This window comes from Vigna radiata, chromosome 8 (assembly GCF_000741045.1).
Source record: "Vigna radiata var. radiata cultivar VC1973A chromosome 8, Vradiata_ver6, whole genome shotgun sequence".
NCBI classification, from domain to species: Eukaryota; Viridiplantae; Streptophyta; class Magnoliopsida; order Fabales; family Fabaceae; genus Vigna; species Vigna radiata.
In genome coordinates this window covers 13,037,548-13,063,322 of record NC_028358.1, presented here as the reverse complement: position 1 = coordinate 13,063,322, position 25,775 = coordinate 13,037,548, and the positions used below count along the sequence as shown (strand labels likewise).

Genomic DNA, 25,775 nt, shown 5'->3' with positions numbered 1-25,775 from the left:
ATACACCCCAGCAAAATGGTATAGCCGAAAGAAAAAATAGACACTTGGTTGAAACGACTCGTACCCTTTTGCTTGGTGCCCATATTCCTGTTCATCACTGGGGGATGCCATCTTAACTGCATGTTTTCTTATCAATAGGATGCCCTCCTCCTCTCTCAATAATAAAGTCCCTTTCTCCATCCTCTTTCCCAATGATCCTCTCTATCACACTCCTGCTCGAGTTTTTGACTGTGTATGTTTTGTTCACGACATGTCTCCAGGGCTAGACAAGCTCTCCGCTCGTGCAATTAAGTGTGTCTTTTTGAGCTATTCTCGGCTTCAAAAAGGGTACAGGTGTTACTCTCCTGAAACTCGGAAGTACTACATGTCTGCCAATGTCACATTCTTTGAACAGACACCTTTCTTCTCTCCATCTGTTCAAGATGTTCATATCCTCCAACAGGTCCTTCCTCTTCCAGTGGTTGAGTCCAATATCTCCAATGCCCCCGTCAATTCAAGTCATGATCATGGTCCTCCCGAATCTCCCACTCCACATACTGGTATCCTCCGNCACAGTACCCCGATGAGTAATCCTCTTCCAGAAAATGGTGGATCTCCTCCTTCAGATTCTTCTCCGTCACCATCTCCTGTCACGCCTCCTGATGAAGTTGATTCTGGTTGGCCCATTGCTCTCAGAAAAGGTACTCGTTCTACTCGAAACCCTCATCCCATTTATAATTTTCTCAGCTATCACCGAGTGTCGCCCTCCTTTTATTCCCTTTTATCCTCAGTCTCTCCTGTGGTTATACCTAAAAATGTGAAAGAAGCACTTGATCACCCTGGATGGCGACAAGCCATGATTGAAGAAATGCAGGCTCTTGACCACAGTAATACTTGNGAGCTTATGCCACTTCCCCCAGGCAAAAAGGNNGTTGGTTGTCGATGGGTATATGCAATTAAAGTCGGCCCTAATGGTGACATTGATAGGCTCAAAGCCCGGCTGGTTGCAAAAGGGTACACTCAGGTTTATGGTCTTGATTATTGTGACACCTTTTCTCCTGTGGCTAAGATGACTACCATTCGCTTGTTCTTCGCCATGGCAGCCATTCGTCATTGGCCACTTCATCNGTTGGANATCAAAAATGCTTTTCTCCATGGTGATCTTGAGGAAGAAGTTTATATGGAGCAACCTCCTGGGTTTGTTGCTCAGGGGGAGTCTGGTATAGTTTGTAAATTGAANCGATCCNTATATGGGCTCAANCAATCTCNACGTGCTTGGTTTGGAAAGTTCAGCTCCATTGTTCAAAAATTTGGGTTAAAACGTAGTGAAGCAGATCATTCAGTCTTTTATTATCATTCATCCCTCGGGAAATGTGTTTACTTGATAGTATATGTTGATGATATAGTCATTACAGGAAATGATACTGCTGGAATATCTCAATTGAAGGAGTACTTGTGTAGACATTTCCAAACTAAGGATCTTGGGAGCCTCAGATACTTCCTAGGCATTGAAGTAGCTCAGTCAAAAGATGGAGTTGTAATCTCCCAAAGGAAGTATGCTCTGGATATTTTACAAGAAACAGGNATGATTGATTGTAGACCGGTTGATAGTCCTATGGATCCAAATCAAAAATTAACAGCAGAAGAAGGTGAGTTATTCTCCGACCCGGAGAGATATAGGAGGCTAGTGGGAAAACTAATCTACCTCACTATTACAAGGCCAGATCTATCTTTTGCAGTTGGAGTGGTTAGTCAGTTCATGCAAGCTCCGTGTGTTGATCATTGGAATGCTATCATTCGCATTCTAAGGTATGTGAAAAAGGCTCCCGGGCAAGGGCTGTTATATGAAGACAAAGGAAACCTTTAGGTATCAGGATATTGTGATGCTGATTGGGCAGATTCTCCTATTGATAGACGATCTACTACAAGATATTGTGTTTTCCTTGGAGGAAACATTATCTCATGGAAAAGTAAGTAACAAAATGTAGTGGCTCGATCAACAGCTGAAGCTGAATATAGGGCAACGGCTTCATTAACATGTGAACTTATATGGGTGAAGCAATTCCTTCAAGAGCTTAGCTTCTGTGACATCCAGAGTATGAAGATGTATTGTGATAACCAAGCTGCTCTTCACATTGCATCAAATCCAGTGTTTCACGAGAGAACCAAACATATAGAAATTGATTGTCATTTTGTTCGGGAAAAATTATTGTCAAAAGAAATATGTACTGAGTTTGTTGGATCAAATGACCAACTCGCAGATGTATTGACTAAGTCATTGAGGGGACCTCGGATTGAGTTTATTTGTTCCAAGCTTGGAACATACAATCTATATGCTTCAACTTGAGGGGGAGTGTTAGAATCATTACATATAGCTATCATCATTTAGGCTAGTCTGTAGAGTTATTAATGAGTTGTACCTAGTTCTGCACCTAGTAGTCTAGTGCAGACTCTTGGTATTACATGTACTCTTGTGTTCTTCATTATAAATAAAAGATAAAGTGAGGGGATCTTTCAAGCCCTCAAGTATATTTCTTATCAGTTTTAAATCTCAAGTATCTTTATAGATGATTGTACTAATGTAACATGTGTTTTCTTATTAAAACAAAAATCTGAAGTCATCTATGTGGTTTAGCGTTTTTTCTCCATGGTAAAAAATTAATTTGGTGCATTAAGAGGGTTAAATCTGATAATGCCAAAGATTACTTTAAGCATGGGCTTATTTCCTTTTGTCAAAAGGAAGGCATCATTCATGAGTCATATGGTGTCAAAACACCTCAACAAAATGAGATTGTTGAGAGGAAAAATGGACACCTTCTAGACTATGGAAAATAATACTGATTTATTATTCAAATCATGAAAAATACATTCTGATACCCTTTATTTGTAGTAATCTAATTCTCCTAAAAAGGGATATAGGGAAACTAGGAAATCTTGAAAAAATAAAATAAAATAAAAGATTATGTATCTATTTCCTCTAATTAGAAAGCTTCTAAAAGATATTATCTCAAATTACAACACTTCCCCTCAAGCTGGATCATACAAGATAGTATGAAGCAAGCTTGGAATAGACAAACTCAATAAACCCAATAAACTAACTTGGACAAACTTCAACTTGGACAGCAATGGACAAGGGCGAACTTCAACTTCGGGATGGTGACTTGCAACAACAAACAGCAACAAACTGCAAGAACAGATGAAGGGCCTACAGTGGCGAATAGCAACAAACTGCCGGGACTGAATTGTCATCAATAGTGGCGATCAACAACAAAACTTCAAGGGACTTAACTGCCCTAAACAGCAACAAAACTTCAAGGGACTTAACTGCCCTAAACAACAACAAAACTTCAAGGGTCTTAACTACCCTAAACAGCAACAAGCCTTCAGGAAACATCTGTCCTGCAGAGGCAAACAATAACAGACCTGCAGGGACTACACTACCCTGCAGCGGCTGGAATTAAAAGGCTAACAACCATAAACCTGTAGGGACTTAACCACCCTAAACAGCAACAAACCTTCAAGGGACTTAACTACCCTAAACATATTGGAGGCCTTCAGGAAACAACTGTCCTGCAGAGGCAAACAGCAACAAACCTGCAAGGACTACACTACCTTGCAGGGGCTTGAACTTTCTCCTCCTCACGATTGAACAACAGAACGTGAAGGTGGAAGAACTGGTGAGAACCGATCCGTACGAGGGACAAACCTGAATCCCATAACCTTGAAAGAGTCAATTCAGCGGTCAGTCTCAAAGAACAACTCCGAGTGAGTTGTTATAACAAAGCATTGGCAGAAACCAAAAAAACACCATGGCATCAAAAAGGCCAAAGACAGGTTGGAGGTCCAAAGTTTTCTGCTGGACTACTCCTAAATGGTGATACTTAACACTGTATCACAAGAAGTACGGGCTAAACTTTAGCCCAAGAAGGAAGTTCTCTGCAGGGGCTGAAAAATATTTCCCCTTAAACAATTTCTGGAAGTATAAGAGGATGAAGAATCCTCCGGAGAAGAGGCAGAAGATGACGATCTTCCACCACCCATCACCAAAACCAACGGCTAGTGCACTCCACAGAAATAGACTCCCCTTCATGCCACAGGCCAACAAGACATTACACTTGCAAGAAAGAATCACAACAAACACTGCCACCCAAGAAGTTACCGAAACAGGTTTTGAGAACGTCCGAGAAACGGACAATGAGGGAAAATGGAAGGCCAAGGCCCCCTACAGATTTGGAATTGGAGGCCTTCTTCACAATTTTTCATCAGATCAATTTCCATGTGCAACTAAATGGCACCTTTCAAGATGGAGAAGAAAATAACGGAAGCTAGTAGAGGTACGGATGACAACTAACTATAAGGGCAGCGACGGCAGCTGACTGCAGCAGTGGCTGCTGACTATTGCGGTGGCGGCTGACTGCATCAGAGAGAACATCAAAGGGCAGGAGTTGCGAAGTGGAAACGTGAGGTAACACCCTCTCCTCCTCGCGGCAGAGATGGTAGCAATGGCAGCTATGGAGGGTCAGAACAGAGAGGAGGAGGTTCGACGAGTCGACCGGAAGAGTCGCGGTGCGATTCCGACACTGGGACAGCGACGCGTGACAAACACGCACACAGGATCTGACGGAGAGAGTTGGCGCGTGACGGCGCGTGCAGAGGAGTCTGAGACGTTGGCCACCAGGGTTAGGTCGCGATCGAAGAGACGATCCAGATCCGCTGGTGACCGGTCGAAAGTGCGACGGTGGCTGGCAATGGCTATTGTGCTGTTTTGGCGCTCGTGGCGGCGCGTTGAGCGGAGTCTGGAACTGACTTTGGCACGGTTGGTCGTCGCTTGAAGAGGTGATCCAGATCCGCTGGTCACCGGTCGGAAATGCAACGGTGGCTGGCGGTGGACGGTGGCTGGCGGTGAAAAGCGGCGGAGCACAGCGGAATAGATAGTGAAGGCAGTGCCTTTCTTGCGTTCTTCGAAGAAAAGACTTATGGTCTCTTTGATTCAACTGGCAGTCAACAAGAATGCCAAAACAAGGAGCCAAAAATTGATTGGCCATCAACAGAACTAAAGTATCAGTTTCAGCTACTGGTCCGAGAGGGAATGGGTTCAAATCCCACTCTAATGTCAAACAGACTCTGTATTGGGTAATACTGGAAAAAAAAAAAGGCTAGAACTTGGCTAAGTTAATTGAAACCCATTAAAAACAGATGTTAAAGAAGAGATTTTTAGGTGGTCGCCGGCGGCCATGACGGCCGACGGCCGGCAGACAGCAAAGACAGCGGAAGCGGATCAGACAAGCTCTGATACCATATGAAAAATAATATGATTTATTATTCAAATCATGAAAAATACATTTTGATACCCTTTATTTGTAGTAATCTAATTCTCCTAAAAAGGAAAATAGGGAAACTAGGAAATCTTGAAAAAATAAAATAAAATAAAAGATTATGTATCTATTTCCTCTAATTAGGAAGATTCTAAAAGATATTATCTCAAATTACAACATAGACTAAACACGAGCCTTTCTTTTTCAACATAAGGTTCCTAAAGTGTTTTGGGAAGAGGTTGTTCTCACTGCCTGTTATCTAATTAAGAGACTAAGCTTCCAAAAGCCCTAAGGTTCTGTCCTTTTCTAATCATAATGTGTCCACATCCAACCACCTTATTCCAAGAATATTTGGGTGTGTTTCTTTTGTCCATGTGCACAGTAATGATAAAGGTAAATGTTAAGAAGTAGACTTTAAGCCTAACTCAACCCCACAAAACCGGCTTGTAAGATGATGTTTAAACCCATTTATCTTAAATTGGCCTTATCTCTAGTCGATGTGGGATTTCCAACACACCCTCCTCACGCCGAGGTATATACATCTCGAGCGTAAGGCTAGACATTAATGGGTGGTCTAATAACGGCCTGATAGCGGGTGGAACAATATGCTCCACAAACAACAAATATCGTTAGGATAGGCTCTAACTTGACTTTGATACCGTGTTAAAGAAGTGAACTTTAAGCCTAACTCAATCTCACAAAACTGGTTTATAAGGTGAGGTTTGCACCCACTTATATACTTTATATTGGCCTTATCTCTAGTTGACGTGGGACTTCCAACAGTAAACTTGATCTTAGAGTCTTAAAATGTGTTTTCATAGGATACTCATTAACACAAAGAGGATATAAATGCTATCACCCACCATCCAAAAAATTGTGTCCAAAGATATCACCTTTTTTGAACACCAAAGTTACTTCTACCAAGATCACCTTTAGAGGGAAACGGCAAGAAATGAAGATGATGTTCTTATGCTCCCCGACTTAAGTTTAGGACCAAAAATAGGTACTTAAAGTGTAACAGCTGAGAAGGAACCCACTCAAGATGGAGTTGATGTAAGATTTGGGAAAAAATTGGTTTATACAAGGAAGAGAAAGGCCATTCCAGAATTTGTCCATGTCCAACAATCCAACCCAACATTACATGAGGTAACTAACCCTAATCCTCTAATCTCCATTGAATCAACCTCTGATTTCTAGAATCTGTAGGAACCCGAATCTAGTTCAGCACCACTTTATGAGGACCTAGATATTAAAATTTGCCCTTAGGAAAGAGACTAGGAAATGTACCACCAAGCCGCTGTACCCTCTAGCCAATTACTTATCCTTTAAGAACTTCTCACCTACCCATAAAGCCTTCCTTACAAGCCTAAACACCACAACCACACCTACCTCTTTATCTGAGGCATTGAGTGATAAAAAATGGAAACAAGCCATGGATGTGGAAATGGAAGCATTAGAAAAGAATTGTACCTAGGTTCCCAAATGGAAAAAAACCAATAAGGTGCAAGTGGGTATATACTATAAAATACAAATCAAGGTTAGTAGCTAAGGGATTCACTCAAACCTATGGAGTGGATTACGTGGAAACCTTTGCAAAATGAATACAGTTAGGGTAATATTATCCCTGGCTATTAATAATGGTTGGAACTTATAACAATTTGATGTTAAAAATGCCTTCCTTCATGGAGAAATTGAAGAGGAGATTTACGTGGAATTACCCCCTGGATATAAGGGAAAATCAACTACCAACACTGTTTGCAAGCTAAAATGGCTTTGTATGGGCTGAAACAATCACCACGAGCATACTTTGGGAGGTTTACTAAAGTTATGATAGGTCTGGACTTTAAACAAAGTCAAGGAGAGCACACTTTGTTCATTAAACACTCTAAGTCAAGGGGAGTAACAATGTTTCTGGTTTATGTGGATGATATTATAGTGACAGGTGATGAGGAGGAGGAGCAAAAGTTGTTAGGCCAACATTTAGCCAAGGAATTTGAAATTAAGACCTTAGGAAAATTAAAGTAATTTTTGGGAATTGAAGTGGCTCATTCTGAAAAGGGAATAATCATATCTCAATAGAAATACATAACTGATTTATTGAAAGAAACTAGTAAGACAACATCTAAGCTTGCCAGTACACCAATTGATCCTAGCATGAAATTGGGAAATGTAGAAGAAGATACTACAATTAACAAGGAAATGTATCAAAGGGTAGTTGGTAGACTGATTTATTTATCTCACACTGGACCTGATGTTGCATTGGATATGAGTCTAGTTAGCCAATTCATGCACCAATCGAAGGAGGTTCACTAACAAGTTGCACTAAGAATTGTACAGTATTTGAGAGGAACCCTAGGCAAGAGAATTTTGTTTGAACCAAATGGGAATGTAAGTCTAGAAGCATATACAGAAGCAGACTATGCATGATCAATTGTGGATAGGAGGTCAACTACGGGATATTTCACTTTCTTTGGAGGGAATCTTGTGACTTGGAAGAGTAAAAAACAAAGTGTGGTAGCTAGATCCAGTGCTTAAGTAGAATTCAAGGTAATAGCACAAGGGATATGTGAACTACTTTGGCTAAAGATCATTTTGAACGACTTAGGAATAAAATTGAATGAACCAATGAGACTTTATTATGATAAAAAATCTACTATTAGCATAGCTCATAATCAGTGCAACATGATAGAACCATATTGAGGTTGACAGACATTTTATCAAAGAAAAATTAGACAATGGTCTAATCTTCACTCCATATGTCTCTTCACAAGACAACCTTGTAGATATTCTAATGAAGGGGCTAAACAACAACTCTGAGAGTATTGTTTCCAAGTTGGGAATGGAAAATACTTATTCACCAACTTGAGGGGAAGTGTTAGAATTTGTTCTATTTCTGTCAGAATCATTTTTTTTTATTAGTTATATTTTTTCCTTATTTAACAGATTATAATTATTGTGAATAATAGGGATATCCCTGAATCATAAATATCTGGTTGTCTAGAAGTTATTATTATGCTTCCTAAAATAGCTTCCTAGCCTTGAATATATGGATTGTATTCTCAGCATAATAAAAATATAAGATTCTATCCTAAATTATGACAAATCATTATGTCTAAGGTGGGCTAAGTGTTAGATAAACCTCTGTACCTAGTTCTCTGTCCAAGTAGTCTAGGACTGTGCTTTTGATGTTTAATCTCCCTATTGTATCAACCTTCAAATATACAAATAGAGAACCATGAGAGGGTTCTTCAAGCCCTCTAGAAATATATTTATCTGTTTTAATTTCAAGTGGCATAAAATACACTTTATCCTGCTAAAATTGTAACAATTCTTCATACAAGAATCAAAGAATATGATCCAAGAACGATCCATAAGAAGATAAATGTAGCTTCATAAATATAAAGTTCATGAAATTAAGTTCTCTATAATACAACCACCCTACAAAAAAATTAATTTTTATTGGCGATCAATTTGAACAGTTAGTTTCTCAGAAACATGGTTTTTACCTGACAAGCAAGTGTGGTAGCTCCAATTCCACAAGTACTTCTCGTACAATCTTGCAGAAAGGAGAAACCTGAAAGAAAAGAGTATTTCAAATTTAATACTTGGTAAATGACTACATTATCATGCATAATGATCTTTAATTTAGGGACTAAAGTCCTGATTCATCAAGTATTATTAGTATCTATGGTTTGCATAATCGTAAACCAACCTCATATGCCCATAATTTAAGTGGCTTTGGGGGGAACTTTGCTGGAGTATAAGTTGTCCCCTGAAAAAAATGGAAGAGTTGTAAATTATAATATGCTTTGCACAGATAAAAGTGAAATTGCAACAACTAAAAAAGGATTCAGCTATATACGCACCAACCAAGCATATGCTAAAAATTCCTTCCATTAACTTGGAAGAAATGATTAATTTTGAATAAACTTTAGTTAAATATTAATACCCTTAAGAAAAAGGGAAAAATGTTGGACAATACCTTTCCAATACGACTAAGCATACCAAGACCAGCAGTTAGTGTCTGCAGAAAAAAAGATAGCCTAGATATTAAAATCAATGACGCAATTCAACTGCTGGTGAAAAATCATTGATAGTGTCACGTTCTAACCGTTAAAAACCCAAGTGATAAAGATAAAGGAACGTTTCCATCACCTACATCACAGACAATAAAATAAAAAATAGGATATTTATTAGTTGAGTAAGGCACGCAAAATAAGTATTCACTAAACCATATATGAAAAGTTAAGGCTAAAAATGAAATGGAAGTATTTGCAAAATGCTGTAGTGCTTAAGCACATACATGCAATATGCCATATGGTTTAGGAGGAAGGTAATAAAACTAACGAATTGAATTTTTTTTACACTGACAAACGATCAGAAATCACATTGATATGACTGTTAAAGTATTATTGTCTAAACTTGCCTTTTTTTGTGCTTGTAAATGATAAAATACAAATTTTCAAATGGTAATTTTTCTCCGATATATGCAATTATATTTAATAGATTGAAAAGTATCGGGAAAAGAGAGTCCACAGAATAAGCACATTACAGAATATTGAGACAAACCATATTTGTCAACCAAATACCGAATTATGTCATCTGATTCATACATTGAAACACCTGTGTTTGGATCAACCTGAAACCAATAAAGATGAAAAAGAAAAATATTATTTCTCAGTTCTCACTCAAAGAAACTATGTAATTAATCATCGTGAGGCAGGATAAGGTAAGTGATGTAATATACATACATAACTAGAAACAATATATATATATATTAATTCTAAGGATAAAATTTGCCCCAGTTTAGATCTGTTTAGATCGATACACATCACTGTATGATGTTTATATGAACCAAATATAAAATGCATTTTATCATATAAAAATGTCTTATGCAGATCCTCCGAACTCTATCAAATGAAACCATTTCACTTCCGCCTTCTTCCTTTCCATTAGTAACCGATACCAAGACCCCATTCTAGGTTATATTTTCTTTTAAAACTTAAAGCTTCTGAGCCAATTTTCAAGACGGTTGATGATATAAAATGCCACGAGAACTCGTGAACATCTCTCAGGATAGATTTTGCATTAATTTCGTCAAAGCAGTTCGGATTAGTGCACTTCAATGTCCTCCTTTTTAATATACCCAGAAATCAAACAAAAAATATTCAAGTTCAAAGGAATCAATCTTACCATGTAGGGGAATTGCAGTTTACCACCCATCTGAAGAACCTTTGGACGGAAATTTGGACCATTTCTTGGACAAGGATAGAAAACAACATCAAGGTCCAAAATAGCAACAATTTCTCTAACCTGCATGCAGTCATATATTAACAACAACGAAGTCTTCCTAATATAAATGTTGAACCACAGGAAAGAGATATGAAGTGAAACCATGTGAATTTCAGATAACATCGACTCTTTATTTATATTTGAGAAAGTGCAATCAATACAATAGATAGAGGAGATTTGATATCCTCTAATAACAAAGATATGATACGAAAATAAATAAAGCATTCCTAATAACATACATAATTTAGATATTCCAAATTATAGAAGATTTTCTCCCTATTTCTATAATTATTAGAGCAATACCAAAAGAAAACTACACTAACAATTACTAAGGTTTTGAAGTTTCAACTTTGTCATTATGCCTAATTTTCTTCCCAATAGATAAAAGGATAGCAATAAACTCTGATCGAGGAGCAGGATTAGAGTTTATCCTAAGAGATCACTAAACTCAGTGCTAATCTCCATACTCAAATTCAAGAATCAAACGATATGCACAATGATCATTCAAGACTTCAATGATAGCATGAGATGGTGATCAAATCATGGTAACTAACACTTCACACAATAAATGACAAACAAAATTATTAAAGAGAAAAAATATTCTCATGAAAATTACTCAAAAGATAAGTTTATTTGAATCCAAAAAGTACTCATACCTTTCGGCAAAAGGGACAGCTGTGCATGACCCAAGATGGCACATAACCAAAGAACAAAACAGCACTTGGAATTAGTGAATTCTGTAGTGCAGCAAGTAAAAACCCAAAAGACTAATCTAAAGGTGCAAAGGCGAAACAAAAAAGCCAGTTATCTAACTATGCTTCGGGAAAAGATAAAAATAAGGAAGTATTTAATCCATGCATGACTGCAAAGAGAGTAAAGTACCTCTCAAATTCATATATCTCAATATACTTCTCTGGGCGAGGACCTAATTTTGATGTTTCTTTGATCGTAATGCCTGAAATCATACTACTCGTGTTAACATGAAAATTAAGGAATAAGATGTTAGATCTCTTTGATCAAGAAGTCTAACAGAGCACTCCTCACAAACCAGAACTAACAGAAACAGTAAAAGAAAGTATGTTTATTGCTGTATAACTAATGAAACAATCACCTATACACCAAGGAAGCCTCCCTTCCTCCACTGGAACAATGATCCAGTCTAGACTTTACAAATTCAAAAACTACCCCCTGTTCAATTCCAACCCCCATTTATAGTTTCTTCCCCCTTTCTAACAAACTAACAAACCGCTCCTAAACACCAACCACCTTTCCCGCTATTTTTCTTTCTCCTTTCATACACCTTTAATGCCCTGCATAAGACTGGGAAAGGAAGGGGGGATTCTGGAACTGTCGAGCATAAAGATGCTGCTATGAGATAGGAATCTGACAGAATAAAAGTGTAAAGATACTACCATTAATAATAAACTTATCCCACCAAGTGAGGTCAAGGACATGGATCATGAAAGTCCATTGGAATGGTAAAAATAAAATTCAGGCTTATCATTCACCTTTATAATATTTTCCTGTGCCCTTTCCTAAGTCTCATTTTACCCCTTTTCATAGGTCTAAAAGCCATGTGACATACTCTCCTCACCAAGTTAAAATGCCCTCTACTCATTTTAAAAGTGCAAAGTAAGCACTTTCAGTCAAAATAAAAATCTTTCAATTAAAGCATGCAAGATACATGGTTTAAGTTTCTTTGTGAACTTTATAAGCACTGCCTCTATAGAGATATGTAATATTTTAACTATCAATATTCCTTTACCAGTAAGATGGTTACAGAGATCTTTCTTTATATTTTTTCACAGACAAACAAGTATTTATAGAAAAGTTTTGAGGGAAAACAAGCCAAATTTTTGTATCCTTTAGATCTTTTCACATATAGACATGCATAGGTAACCCTTGTTTTGTTTTCTTTATATGTCTCAGTTGCAAGTCAGCCACATAATTATTGACTCTGGTATGCAAAATAATGAGCAGTAAACATAGAGAATGAGATGTTACCATTAAGTTCCAAAGCATATTGGTCTGGAGGAATTTCATCCTTAGAAACAACTGAAACAGAATACCTGTCAATGGCAAAAAAAAAGCATAAAAGTTTAAAATTTCAGCCAGTATCTTGATATATTTTCACATATAAGACAGTCCTTCTAGAACACCCAAAATGACCTCCACAAAATCTGCAGTCTGCCTGTAAAATATGTTGGATAGGTTTTTCAGATAGTGCTTTGCCTTCCATATACCACTATACACTGAATCTAATATATAAATCATTCATACATACAGTAGGACTACTTTACAATCAAAAGGAAGGAAAACTCCAAAATGAAAACAAGACATCTTAATTATGGGTCTTCTACTTCTTTGAACAAAAACAACCTTTACTCCATGTCCCCTCACATACACAATAAATTACAAAAAAAATATTTAATTACGCATCTGGTCCCTATACCTAAACAAAATTTAATTTTATCGAGTCCCTACACTTGAAACTATTAGTTTTACACCATGCCTATTAAAAACAAAAACGTATGCACTGTTTAATCTGTTTCAGTCTTTGTTGTCAAAAGTTATTTAGACTAAACCAAATTATAAAGTTTATGTCCAAGGACTAAAACAAGTTAAAACAGTATGGGTAGGGACTAAAACTATTAGTCCCTATAACTACACAGATTTTAGTTTTAAGTCCCTACACTTTTAACTATTTGTTTTACATCTTGCGTATGAAATATAAAAACGTATGCACTGTTTAATCTGTTCTAGTCTTTGCTGTCAAAAATTATTTAGACTAAACCACATTATAAAATTTATGTCTGTGGAGTAAAACAGGTTAAAAGTGTATTGGTAGGGACTAAACTTAGATTATACGGGTATAACAACAAATTGATAATTTAACCTAAAAAGAAAAACTGTTCCTTTGTAATACAATTCTTTGAGAGGTGAGATTACTTTCAAATGACTGATCTAGCTCAAGGTTCATCTCCTGATTAAGTTCCATACTTTAACTATTGAATGTATTTGGTGACTTTATGCACCATTCTCATGACAGGTTTCTAAACATAAAATCTTTCAAGGAAAGTCAATTCCAGGAAGTCTTTCATAGTATCACGATCCTTCTTTCACCAAAAAATATAACGATCCTTCTATCAGAAGAGCCATAACAAACACCACCCAGGTCAGATTCTTCTAACAGTTCTCAAATCTTTCTTACTGAAACAGCAGTTGTCGTCAACACAGCCATTTAGCTGAATTTTTCTCTGCATTGAACTATGTTAAAAACATCACAAAAGCACACAACTAACTCAAGCCATTGATTTTATTTTACAACCACTCTTCCTATGCAGTTATTTTACTTCAACACAATATATCAAAATATATGTCCACGTAATTTTATGCACAAACCAGATACGGACTAGGAAGTGAAGCCCGTAAGCATGAGTTGGAAAATATTTTTTTAAAAAGAAAATTAACTTTGAATTTCCAGTGTCACAACCCAAAAGACTAAGGACCTGTTTGAATCACTTCTTCCATTTTTGCTTTAAAACCTGTTTCCCAAAACAAGTGTTTTAAAAACCAAAATACAGAATCAGTTGGGATGTGTTTCCATTCCCTTCTTGAAGTTGAGACAAATCTTTCGAAAGAAGAAAACGGCTTAAGGGAGCAAACACTTTCAACTGTTCTGAAGCAGTAAGCAAACAAATTTTAGATAACAGAAAACCAGCAAACAAACATGGCCTTAGAATCAAGGTAAACTTGAGGAAAAACTGAAAACAGAAAAGTGCAAAAGAGAAACAAATATGAAGAAAAGGCGTACTATGGTTTACCCAGAAACGAAAACTCCAGTGGCAAAGCGAAGCAGAAAAGGAAGCGCCGCTCCAAGCACGTCACCGATCTTGTCAGGTCTGATGGCAAAGCGTTTAGGCTCTGGGGGCTTGAAGTTGGGGGGAGGAGCAATTGTCACCGACGAAGCTGAAGAATAATCGGTTGTTGGTCCTTCATTTTGGCTACTCACAGAAGTGGAAGAAGAGGTTTCGGACATGGCACGTATGTAAAAGCTTCTACTGGGTAGTCTCCTTTTGGGGAAGGAAATATACCCAGAAACTGGGAATTGGGAGAGACTCAAAGCTGCAGACATAGCCATGAGTTTGGAAAAGGTACACTTCACCCAAGTTCCTCCAAAAAAAAAAAACAACCTTGTATGTTTTTTTTTGTGAGTTTGTGTGTTGGGTAAATACGGTGGCACTGAAGCAGAGTTGGCAGATTCAGAAGCACTCGACGCAAAATATCTATGGTAGATTGTCCATACAAAGTACACATTATGATTTTTTTTATATATATTTTTTTAGTCCACTTTAGCATCGTGTGGCCAACGTGTTCGACGATATTTCACTGACTTTTTTCTCTATCGTAAATGGATTTTTTTAATAATAGTAAATTAAGCCGAAGGATTATGTAATTTCTACCAAAAGAAATTGCCATAGTAAAGTGGTAATATGATCTTCGCATGATTCACAGAGAAATTAAATTCTTAATTTTGGATTCCATGTGGTTGGGAAGTTTCTAACCGGGCAAAATTATATAATTGGCCGGTGGGTTCTCAACGGTTGGATCAAAATATGTCACTATTCCTTTTCTTCTTTTTTTGTTCACTCAAATTTTGGACGGCAATTTCCCTTTGCGTCTCAAAATATTTTTCAATTTACCTAATTTGTGATTTCTATGTGTAAGAACTTCCTATTTATATGCTTTTCTTACTTTCTCACCATTGGTTTTGCTGCAACTTACTAGTTTTGCAAGGAATTAGTTAAAAGATAGATGTAAAGTTTAAAGGTCAGTAGTGTTGGGTACAAACAAAGTCACACATCAGAAAAAATGAGAGATGAACATGAGTTTATATACACATAAAATACCTCCATTGATAAGAGGCCTTTTGGAGTGGTACCAAAAGCAAATCCGTGAAGGCGGGTTTGGTGATCGGGCTCAAACGAGTACACCTCCCATGATCAGGTGAGCCAAGCAGGAGGCCAGTAGTGGATTGCCAGATGAATCATGATAAGATATTGTCCGCTTGGGCCAAGTCCTCACATATTTGCTTTTGGCACCACTCCAAAAGGCCTCTTATCAATGGAGGTATCTATGTGTATATAAACCCTTGACCAGTCCTTCTTTCACTTAATGTGGGGCTTTATTTGCACTCCAAAACTCATTTACTAAATGATAGTTTTGTTTTTTCTTTAATATTTAATGCTCACTCTAGTTTTATATTATATAATTCAAAAACTTTTTAGATTGAGTGATGCAAAACTTGAAAAATAGTATTATAGATTACGTAATATAAAATATAATTGTAAATCCATCTTTTTAAATAATATATTGTATTAACTTTTTTTTTTTTTTGAGATATGAGTTAAGAGTGTATCTAAAGATTTTTTTTAGGTTGACTATATTTTTTATCTCTATCATCTTAGTTTTAGTTTCTATTTCAAAGTTTGTGAGAAATATCGTTTTTATCTTTTTTTTTGTTATGTTTGTTATATTAGTTAGCAAGATATTTTGTTTTCTGTTACTCTAGATGGTCAAGTTGTGATTCCTTTTTTACTTTTTCATTTTGTTCAATATATGTTGAATATATATTTAGCATTTTGTGACTCTTTTGTAATGGGTTGGAATAATGAGGATTGAAGTTTTCTTCATATTACATTATCATTTCTCTATCATGGTATCATTGCTGACACCTATTGTTTCTTCCGCTTAAGCTTTCCTCTCTTCTTCCTCATTTTCTGACCATGGTTGCCCTCAGCCATCATATTACACAAACATTGGATCACCTGGTGAATCCGACAAACCCGCTTTACCTTCATCCTAGAGAAAATCCAACATTAGTTCTTGTTTCCCCTCTTCTCATGGAGAGCAATTTTCACCAATGGGAAAGAGACATGGTGGTAGCATTAGAGACAAAAAAACAAAGAGAAGTTCATTGATGGTACTCTCCCTTGTCCCCCTCTAAAAGATCCACTTCATGAGGCTTGGCGTCAATCCAATCGAATGGTGATGTCCTGGCTCACATGTTCCATGACTCCTTTGATCAAACAATCGATGATGTGGATGGATACAACATCAGAGATTTGGAGGGATCTCACGGATCCATTCTCATATGTTGATAAATTTAGGGTTTCTGATCTTCAGAATCAGATTCTTGCTTGTCATCAAGGTGATTTGCTTGTTTTTGAGTATTATACGAAACTGAAAATCATATTGAAAAAGTTGGAGCTCTATAGATCTGTTCTCACTTGCACTTGTTTGACTCCTTGTGCTTGTGGACTTCTTGCTAAACTTCATAAAGAAAGAGAGGACGATTATGTGATTCGATTTCTCCACGGCCTTAATGAGAGTTATGCACAAGTTTGTTCCTAAATCACGATAATGGATCCCATGCCTTCGATTGTCAAAAATTTTTCTATGGTTCTTTAGCATGAACGTGAGTTCATCGACATCAATCTCAAACACCCTGTTTCGGATTCTTTGGCCTTCACTGTTGTTTCCGATGCTCAACCACACTTCAACTCTTCCAACAAAGTCCCTTTCAATGCCAGCAAGACCACCTCCAAGAGCAACAAATTTTGTGAAAAATACAAGAAGACCAACCACACCATTGAAACTTGTTATTTTCACTTTGGTTTCCCTGTTGGTTATTGAAAGAATAAGCCCAACACCAACACCAAAGCTTTTGCCAGTTTAGTTGAAGTAGATTCAGTTGCTTCTCTACAACAACTTAATTTGGATGGTAGTCCTCCCATTGACCAATTCACTTTCTCTAAAGACTAGTATCAAGCAATTTTGGCTTTGCTCCAACACAATAAGGATCATTCATCCTTAGTGAATCAAGCATCTGCTAAAAACTCAGGTACATCTTCTGCTTATGTTCCTTAGATATTTGACAGTGGTGTCAAGGACCATATTTGTCCCACGAAATCCTTCTTTCATAACCTTCATGCCATAAAACCCATACACATTAAATTACCTAATCACACTATTGTCAATGCCAATTTCTTAGGGAATATTCACATAGTGACCTATTTCTTTGTAATGTTCTTTTTGTACCTGAATTTTCTGTTTACCTCATATTTATTCCCAAACTTGTTTCCACCATTGATTATATGGCAGTATTTTGTGATTCTCACTGTTTCCTTTTCTAGAAATCTCAATTCAAGATGATTGCAACAGCTAGGAAGATTAATGGCTTGTACTATATTGAAGAATCAAATGTTATGCATTGCAATTTAGTTTTCCAAGATGTTGTTATCAATAAACCAAATGCTTTCGTTGTAAATGCAGTCAATACTAGTGAACTTCAGCACAATAGAATAGGTCATGCTTCAAATTTCATTTTACAACTGTTATCTTCTCAACATACTGATATTTACAAGAATTGTGCTCCATGTGACACTTGTCATTTTGCCAAACATAAGAAATTACCTTTTCCTCTTAGCACCTTCAAGAGTTCTAAATTTTTTGAGTTGTTGCATGTAGACATTTGGGGACCCTTAAACACTGTTTCTATTGATGGTCACAAATATTTCTTAACACTTGTTAATGATTTCAGTAGATTCACATGGCTTTATCTTTTAAAATCAAAAGCCGAGGTCAAAACTATTCTTCCCAGTTTCATACATCTCATTGAAAATCAATTTGACATTCAACTTAAAAGGCTAAGGTTTGACAATGGAAAGGAGTTTTTCTTAACTGATTTCTTCTCCTCTAAAGGCATTTTTCATGAAACATCATGCATTGAATCACCTCAACAGAATGGAATAGTTAAGCGCAAACTCCAACATATTTTGAATGTATATCGCGCCTTACTTTTCCAATCTCATTTACTTTCTATATTTTGGTCTTATGTTATAAGACATGTTGTTCATATCATAAATAGGCTCACTACTCGATTTCTTAAAAACAAATCTCCTTATGAAATTATTTTTGGCAAAATTCCCGATTTTAACACACTTAGAGTCTTTGGTTGTCTAGCTTTTGCAAACACTATTTCTTCTGGAAGAACCAAATTAGACAAAAGAGCTTTTAAGTGTATTTTTCTTAGTTTGAAATCAGGGGTCAAAGGTTTTCAATTATATGATCTCACTACACAACATTTTTTTCTCTCTCGCAATGTCATTTTCTAAGTCTTATTTTCCATATTTTCCTCCCCATCCTGTTTCTCATCACCATAACACTGGTACTGTTGCATCTCCACAATCATTTAATTCTTTGATTGCTTTTGATATACTTGGTTCGCACTACAATACTTGCAATGATTTTCATATTACTTCTGATATTGTCTCTAGTGATAATGATCCTAATTTTGTCAAATCAATTATGTAATTCAATGATGATTCTAGTGATATTGTGCAACCTATTAATCCACCTGATACAATTTCAAATAGACTTAGGAAGCCCCCTACATATTTGTTTAATTATGATTGTTCCACTATTTCTTTTGCTCTTACTTCCAGATGCACAACTTATCCTTTACAATCATATTTGTCATATTCCAATTGTTCTAACTCTCGTAGTGTTTTTTGCATGTCTTTATCTTCCATCATTGAGCCTTCTTATCAACATGCTCATTGGCAGCAGGCCATGCTTGCGGAAATTTAGGCTCTCGAGAGGAATAAAACTTGGTCATTGGTCTGATTGCCACCAAAGAAAAGCGTTGTTGGATGCAAATGGGTCTACAAGACTAAATTGAATGCAACTAGGGATATAGAAAGATATAAGGCACGTCTTGTTGCCAAAGGGTTCACACAGACTGAAGGCATGGATTTCTTTGACACTTTTTCACCTGTTGTGAAGATCACAACCGTCAGATTTCTTCTCTCCATTGTCGTTTCTCACAAATGGTTTTTACACTAGCTTGATGTTGATAATACTTTTTTGCATGGCGATTTAGATGAAGAGGTGTATATGAAACCTCCCCTAGGCTTGATTCTTCTAGAACCTCATTTGGTTTGTAAATTGCATAAGTCTCTCTATGGACTTCGACAAGCTTCTCGGCAATGGAATTCTAAACTCACAGTTGCCTTAATCTCTTATGGTTTTTCTCAGAACCCTATTGATCATTCCTTATTTATTAGACATTCTACTACTTCTTTTACTGCTCTTTTGGTCTATGTGGATGATATCGTTCTAACTGGTGATAGCATGAAGGATATTGTTGCTATTAAGAAATCTTACATCAAAAATTCAGAATCAAAGACTTGGGCAATCTCAAATATTTTCTTGGTTTTGAAGTTGCTAGATCATGGTAGGGTCTCATCTTAAATCAACAAAAATACTGCTTAGAAATTTTAGCTGAATTTGGTCTTATTGGCTGCAAACCAGCACCTTTTCCTTCGAACCCTGCCAATAAGCTCAAGGATGATGAAGGTGATCTTCTTCCAGACCCTACTCCTTATAGGAGATCAATTGGTAAGCTGCAATATATAACAAACACCCGACCTGGTATTTCATTTGTTATCCAACAAGTTAGTCAGTTCATGTCCAAGCCTAGATCCTCTCATCTCAATATTGTTTTCAGGATCTTGAATTACCTCAAAGGTTGTCTTGGCTTAGGTCTTTTTTATCCTTCCAACAATCCTCACAAACTTCAAGCTTTTTCTGATTCAGATTGAGCTACTTGTTGCATATCTAGAAAATCCACCATTGGTTATTGTGTATTCTATGGGAGTTGTCTTATATCTTGGAAATCAAAGAAGCAATCCACTGTGTCCAGGAGCTCTACTGAAGTTGAATATACAGCTCTAGCCTTTGTTGCTTGTGAATTGCAATGGTTGAAGTATGTTATGGATGGTTTATGTGTTCAAATTCCACTTCCTTTCCCTACATTTTGTGATAATCAATCTACCATTCAATTGGCTAAGAATCCATCTTTTCATGAACACACCAAGCATATTAAAATGGATTGTCATCTTATTAGTGCTAAGGTTCTTGATGGGCTCATTGTTTTTTCTCATGTTCCTTCGCAGCTGATAACGGTTGAAAAACAATTATTTTCATATGTCAATTTAGACCAAATTACACCCTTTAAGACTTAGAACGAGCTTAGAATCAAGTAAAACTCAATAAATGAGTCAATCAAGAGTCAAAAACTGTTTTTAGCGATATTATGCTTGTTTTGCATTGTTTTGTAGTGATTTTGATGAAAGTGAAGATTGGGGTTGAAGATGAAGGTCTCAGACTCAAGATAGAGGAAGAAAATTGAAGAAAAGAAGAGTCAAGAAACCGCCCGGCAACAAAATTCACCGTCGCGCGGTCCAAGGCGAGGAGAAGGCACCTGGCGTGGGCGTTGGGCGGATTTGCGATTAGAGGCAAACCGCCGGGCGGTGGTGCGATTAGAGGCAAACCGCCGGGCGGCATAAGTGTGCCGTCGGGCGATTGTACGCTGGGCCTGGGCCTGTTTTCTGTGACGCTCCTCAGCTATAAATAGCCCTGTTACGATTTCATTCTCATTCTTTTGACAGAAGAGGACAGGCAGACCTAATTTTCACTCTCTGGAGAGGATCTCTTGGATGCTTAGACTCCTTTTCATCTTATCTAGGGTTTGCTTTTCCATTCTTCCATTATTTTTCATCTAAGTTCACCATGACAATGGTGAACTAAACCCTTTTGTTGTTGGGGGAAACAATGTAATCTTTTGAAACTCTCTTTTATTTAAACTCTTGTTTATTTATATGATTCTTCATATGCTTTAATTATCAATTGTTGGGTTCTCATCTGCGCTTAATGCTTTTATCGTTTAACTCATTCGATAACTGTTGTTTGTCTCTATTGATACGGGAACGTACAGTACTGTCATGAACTGGTGAGAAATTCCTTGATTAAGCAATACCAACCTAGGGATAGGGGGTAGGANGATCAATTGTTTTTGCTTCTGTTCTTAATGCATTATTAATTGCTAGGGAAGGATAGGGATAACAAGCCGATAATTAGTAATAAGCTCTTTTCGTCGAGGGATCGGGTTAAGGGTAGGCCAAGAAAGTTTGCATAACAATTAGATAATCAAGCACATTAAACAAGAGGAGTAGATAAGAGGGAGTGAATAAGATGAAATTGTAAACCCCCAACAACTCCATTCATCCATAGTCTTTTTCGTCAATTGAATCAAANACATTGCATGTTTATTTTCTGTCTTTGCATTGACAACAATTAAATCTTTTTCTACAAGTCTTACGATTTTAATTCACACGAACGATCCTTTCGAGTCTCTTGGGAAGAACGATATCGGGCTTTACCGATTATATTACTTGCACGATCTGGTACACTTGCCAGTGAGTCAACAAGTTTTTGGCGCCGTTGTCAGGGACTCGAGGTTATTTTTAGTAGTGTGAATTGATTGACATTTGACTTGTTTGTAATTATTTGTTTTTATTCTATTTTGTTTTATTTTCTTTAAAAGTGCTTTTAGGGTGTGTTTCTTGTGTATGCAGGAAACAATACACACTAGAAGCAGAAAAGACTAGCAACCTCTCTTGGAAGGACTCTCAGATAGGAGAAGGAAGAAAGTTAGACGCCCTGCAAGTGAAAACTTTCCTTCTCCTGTTGCACTCTTCTTGTGAGACCTCTGCACATAATACTGAGGAGATGGCGGACCAACCACCTCCTAGGCGTACACTTAGGGACACATCTAACATGGTGGGTCCTATGAACTTCAACAACATAGCTTTGCCTGTAGACAATGCAACCAATATGGTTATGAACCCTGCTCTTATTCAGCTTGTTCAGAGCAACCAGTTTCACGGAATGTTAAATGAAAATCCATATGATCATTTAACCACTTTTAGTGAGATTTGCAATACCGTGAAGATACATGGAGTCTCTGACGACAAGGTTAGACTCAGTTTGTTTCCTTTCTCTCTTGGGAGAAACGCCAAAGCGTGGTTGCATTCGTTCGAGGAAGGCACATTCAGAAACTGGGATGCGTTGGCAGCAAAATTTGTGAACAAGTTCTTCCCTCCAACAAAGATTAATCAAGGGAAGTTAGAGATCTCTGCCTTTAGACAAGGAATAGAGGAAACTCTGGGCCAAGCATGGGATATATTTAAAGGCTTGCTAAGAAAGACGCCTATCCATGGACTTGATAAGACTTCATATCTACTTGCCTTCCTGGGGGGCCTCCATACTCAGTCTAAAATGATGATAGATGCTTCCGCTGGAGGCAGCATAAATACCAATACTGAAGATGAGGCGTATGAACTGATTGAGAGCATGGCCATGAATGAAGTGGTACACAGTGAGAGAGACGCGCAGAAGGGAGGACTCTTGCATCTCCCTACTAATGATGCAACGACAGCCCAAAATCATCTCCTGACCTAGAAATTGGACAAGCTAACAAAGATCCTTGCTGAATTCCCAATGAGGGTAAGAAATGTTTCTCAGACTCAGCAACTTTGCAACTTATGTGGTGGAGACCATATCAATGGTCAATGTGCTTTTCCCGAGGAGTTGCAGCATGATGTTAACTACATGGGAGCCCAATATCCGTACAAGCAAGGTGCTTTCAACCAAGGTAGTTCCAGCCAAGGTTGGAAGAATCACCCCAGTGTTGGGCAACAGCAGAATAATCCTTCTGGACCTGTAGGAGGCTTTCGGCAGCAACAACGATCACCTTTATGGCAGCAAGTCAGCAGCTTGACAGAGACAGTCAAAGACCTTAGTGACTGATTTGATAAATTCTTCAAAGTCTATGAGTCTCAGCTAAATAGTGATCAAGCTAGCTTCAGGTCATTGGAAACACAGATTGGACAGTTGTCAAAAAGAATAGAAACCACAAAGAAAAATCAGTTTAGGGCTAATACTGATGTTAACCCTAAGGATGAATGCAAAGTGGTTATGACAAGGAGAAAAAGGAAGTCAGAAAAGGAGATAATTGAAATTGGGAGCAGTGATGATGAAGATGAGGAAAGAATGCATGATCATGAGGTTAAAGAACAGAAGAACCAAGAAGAGAAAATAAAAGAGAAAAAAGGGAAGGAAAAAGACAGTTACCAAGAGCCATTTAGAGAAATTTTCAATCAGGTAACTGTTACTCCTGGAGCATCCTCACGAATTCCTGAGTATGACAAGAGAATCAAGTATTATCTAGGAGAGGTGATTGATCTTGATAATGAAGGCGAGCAAGGCCGGTTGGTTAAGCCTAGAAAGAAGGATCATCTGCCAAAATTAGAGGATCCAGGGACTTTGACACTTCCTTGTGTGATTAATGATGTGGACATAGGGAGAGCCATAATTGATTTCGGAGCAAGTGTTAATTTGATGTCTTTTAGTGCTTTCAAAAGGATTGGAGGGATAAAATTAAAACCAGCAAACACTACCCTGACAATTGCGGATGGATCTATTAAGAAGCCAATCGGTATGGTGGAAGATGCAATTGTCCGAATTAATGAGTTGGAATTCTTACTTGACTTTTTAGTTNNGNACNTGGCCAACGANGGAAAAATTNCGTTAATATTNGGAAGACCTTNCATGAGGACTTCTAAGATGGTCATACGTATCCATGAGGGAGGAATAAANCTAAGAGATCATGACCAAGTATTGTTAATTTATGGCTNTGAGGAAACCAAAATNAGAGCAATGAGAAGAGNCAAANACAAAAGGGCCAGAAGAGAAGCTGCAAAAGAGGAAAACACCACAGGTATTGAAGGTCGGAACAACTGCCATGTTCTACAGATTCTCGAGGAAAAGAAAGCAAGCATAGAGGAATCAATCCACTCAGAAGACACACCATTCCTGCGTGGCATGTCAGTGAGATTTAAAAACAGGAAATGGATTGTGAATAGGAAGCTTAAGGAGGAGGGAATGGTAGAGATCAGAAGACCTTACTCCATAGCAATCCGAAAAGTGGAGAGAAGAAAGTTGAGCAAGTGGGACGATGAAAATCCTGGCATGAAGAAGAAGAGTTGATTTGCTGGCAAGCAATTTTTGTATTTTTGAACAATTCTTTTTATCTTTTTTATGTTTTGTTGAACATGTAATTTTTGAATTTTTGGAACAATTTTCTGGTGGCATCTACTGGGGGATGCCAAATTGTGTGGAACTACTGAAGAACATAGGAAGGTACACCTACTGATGGGTGTTGGAAAGATTTGCACTTACTGACAAGTGCTAAACAGGTTTGGGTCAGGCTCGCGATGTTAAACAAGCGCTACTAGGAGGCAACCTAGATTCTTCTTTTGCCTTTGCATTTAAATTCTTAGACTAGGTTGCATTTTATGTTTAGTGTGTATGCTTGGCTTGACTACTTTTTCTGAAGATGTTTGACTGAATAATTTGCATGATGAGACTATTTGATGAAGATTTGATGTGGATGATAATTGAGTTGCAATGCATGTTGATATTCTGTGAAACAGATAGGTGATGACTTATGATTGTGATTATGATGCTAAGCAGGGTGTATGAATGAAAATTGTGTGAGAAAGCATGTTGTGTGAGGTATTGAGCTCCAAAGTTTTCATTGTTGTATGTATTGTTCACAGGAATTCATGAATGATATTGCCTTAATCTGGATGATTGATTGAATTGCATGTGAATGTCATATGATCAAGGCCATTTTTGAGAACCCTTCTCTAGCCAAATTTTTACCCAAGTACTTGAAAACATTATACCCTTTTTGAACCTTAGGTTTAAACAGGATGTGAACCCTTGTCTTAAAATTATTTACCTTGACTTGGGATGAGTTTAATTGTATGTGATGAAAAGGTTCAAGTTTGGGGTTGCATGGGGGAAATTGAAAGGCAATTGAAAAAGCATTGAGCTCAAAAGTTGTTAAAGAAAAATACATGAGAAAAAGAAAAGAAAAGAAGAAAAAGCATGTAGATGAGCTCAGTGCAAAAGAAAAGGGGAAAAGTTGGGAATAAGTGATATTGGTGAGGAAGAGAGTTCTTCTTGAATGTTGAATATTATGATAGCTCTCTTAACTCAAGGACTTTGCATTCCAAAAAAACAAATTTTCTTGTTAGCCCAGCCTCATTACAAGCCTTGGAAAAGTCCTTTTGATGGCATTTGCATGTAAGAATTTTGGTTGTTTTAGATGAATGGCAATTTTGTTTCATGTGACTTGTGAATGATAGAGAGTTGGAGTGCTACCTCAAACACTTGAGTGATTGAGTGAAACACTTGCCTAGTGAGAATTGCTAAATT

At 37.3% G+C, this 25,775-nt stretch overlaps 1 protein-coding gene across 2 annotated transcripts in view; it reads right to left on the bottom strand.

Annotated features, from left to right (window-relative positions):
- Nucleotides 1–14,890, bottom strand: part of LOC106772620 — a 20,113-nt gene extending 5,223 nt beyond the window's left edge. Inside the window, exons 1-10 of one of the 2 annotated variants that reach the window (XM_014659140.2) lie at nt 14,411–14,888; nt 12,591–12,655; nt 11,469–11,541; nt 11,243–11,261; nt 10,488–10,607; nt 9,864–9,933; nt 9,406–9,449; nt 9,277–9,318; nt 9,007–9,066; nt 8,801–8,868 (exon numbers count right to left, since the gene is read on the bottom strand). In XM_014659140.2, coding sequence (XP_014514626.1) covers nt 8,801–8,868; nt 9,007–9,066; nt 9,277–9,318; nt 9,406–9,449; nt 9,864–9,933; nt 10,488–10,607; nt 11,243–11,261; nt 11,469–11,541; nt 12,591–12,655; nt 14,411–14,727 — 878 coding nt within the window. In that variant the 5' untranslated portion in view covers nt 14,728–14,888. Of the gene's footprint in view, nt 1–8,800; nt 8,869–9,006; nt 9,067–9,276; nt 9,319–9,405; nt 9,450–9,863; nt 9,934–10,487; nt 10,608–11,242; nt 11,262–11,468; nt 11,542–12,590; nt 12,656–14,410 lie in introns of both variants that reach the window. The other variant, XM_022785868.1, reaches the window with a different exon arrangement.
- Between the last annotated feature and the right edge of the window lie 10,885 nt (nt 14,891–25,775).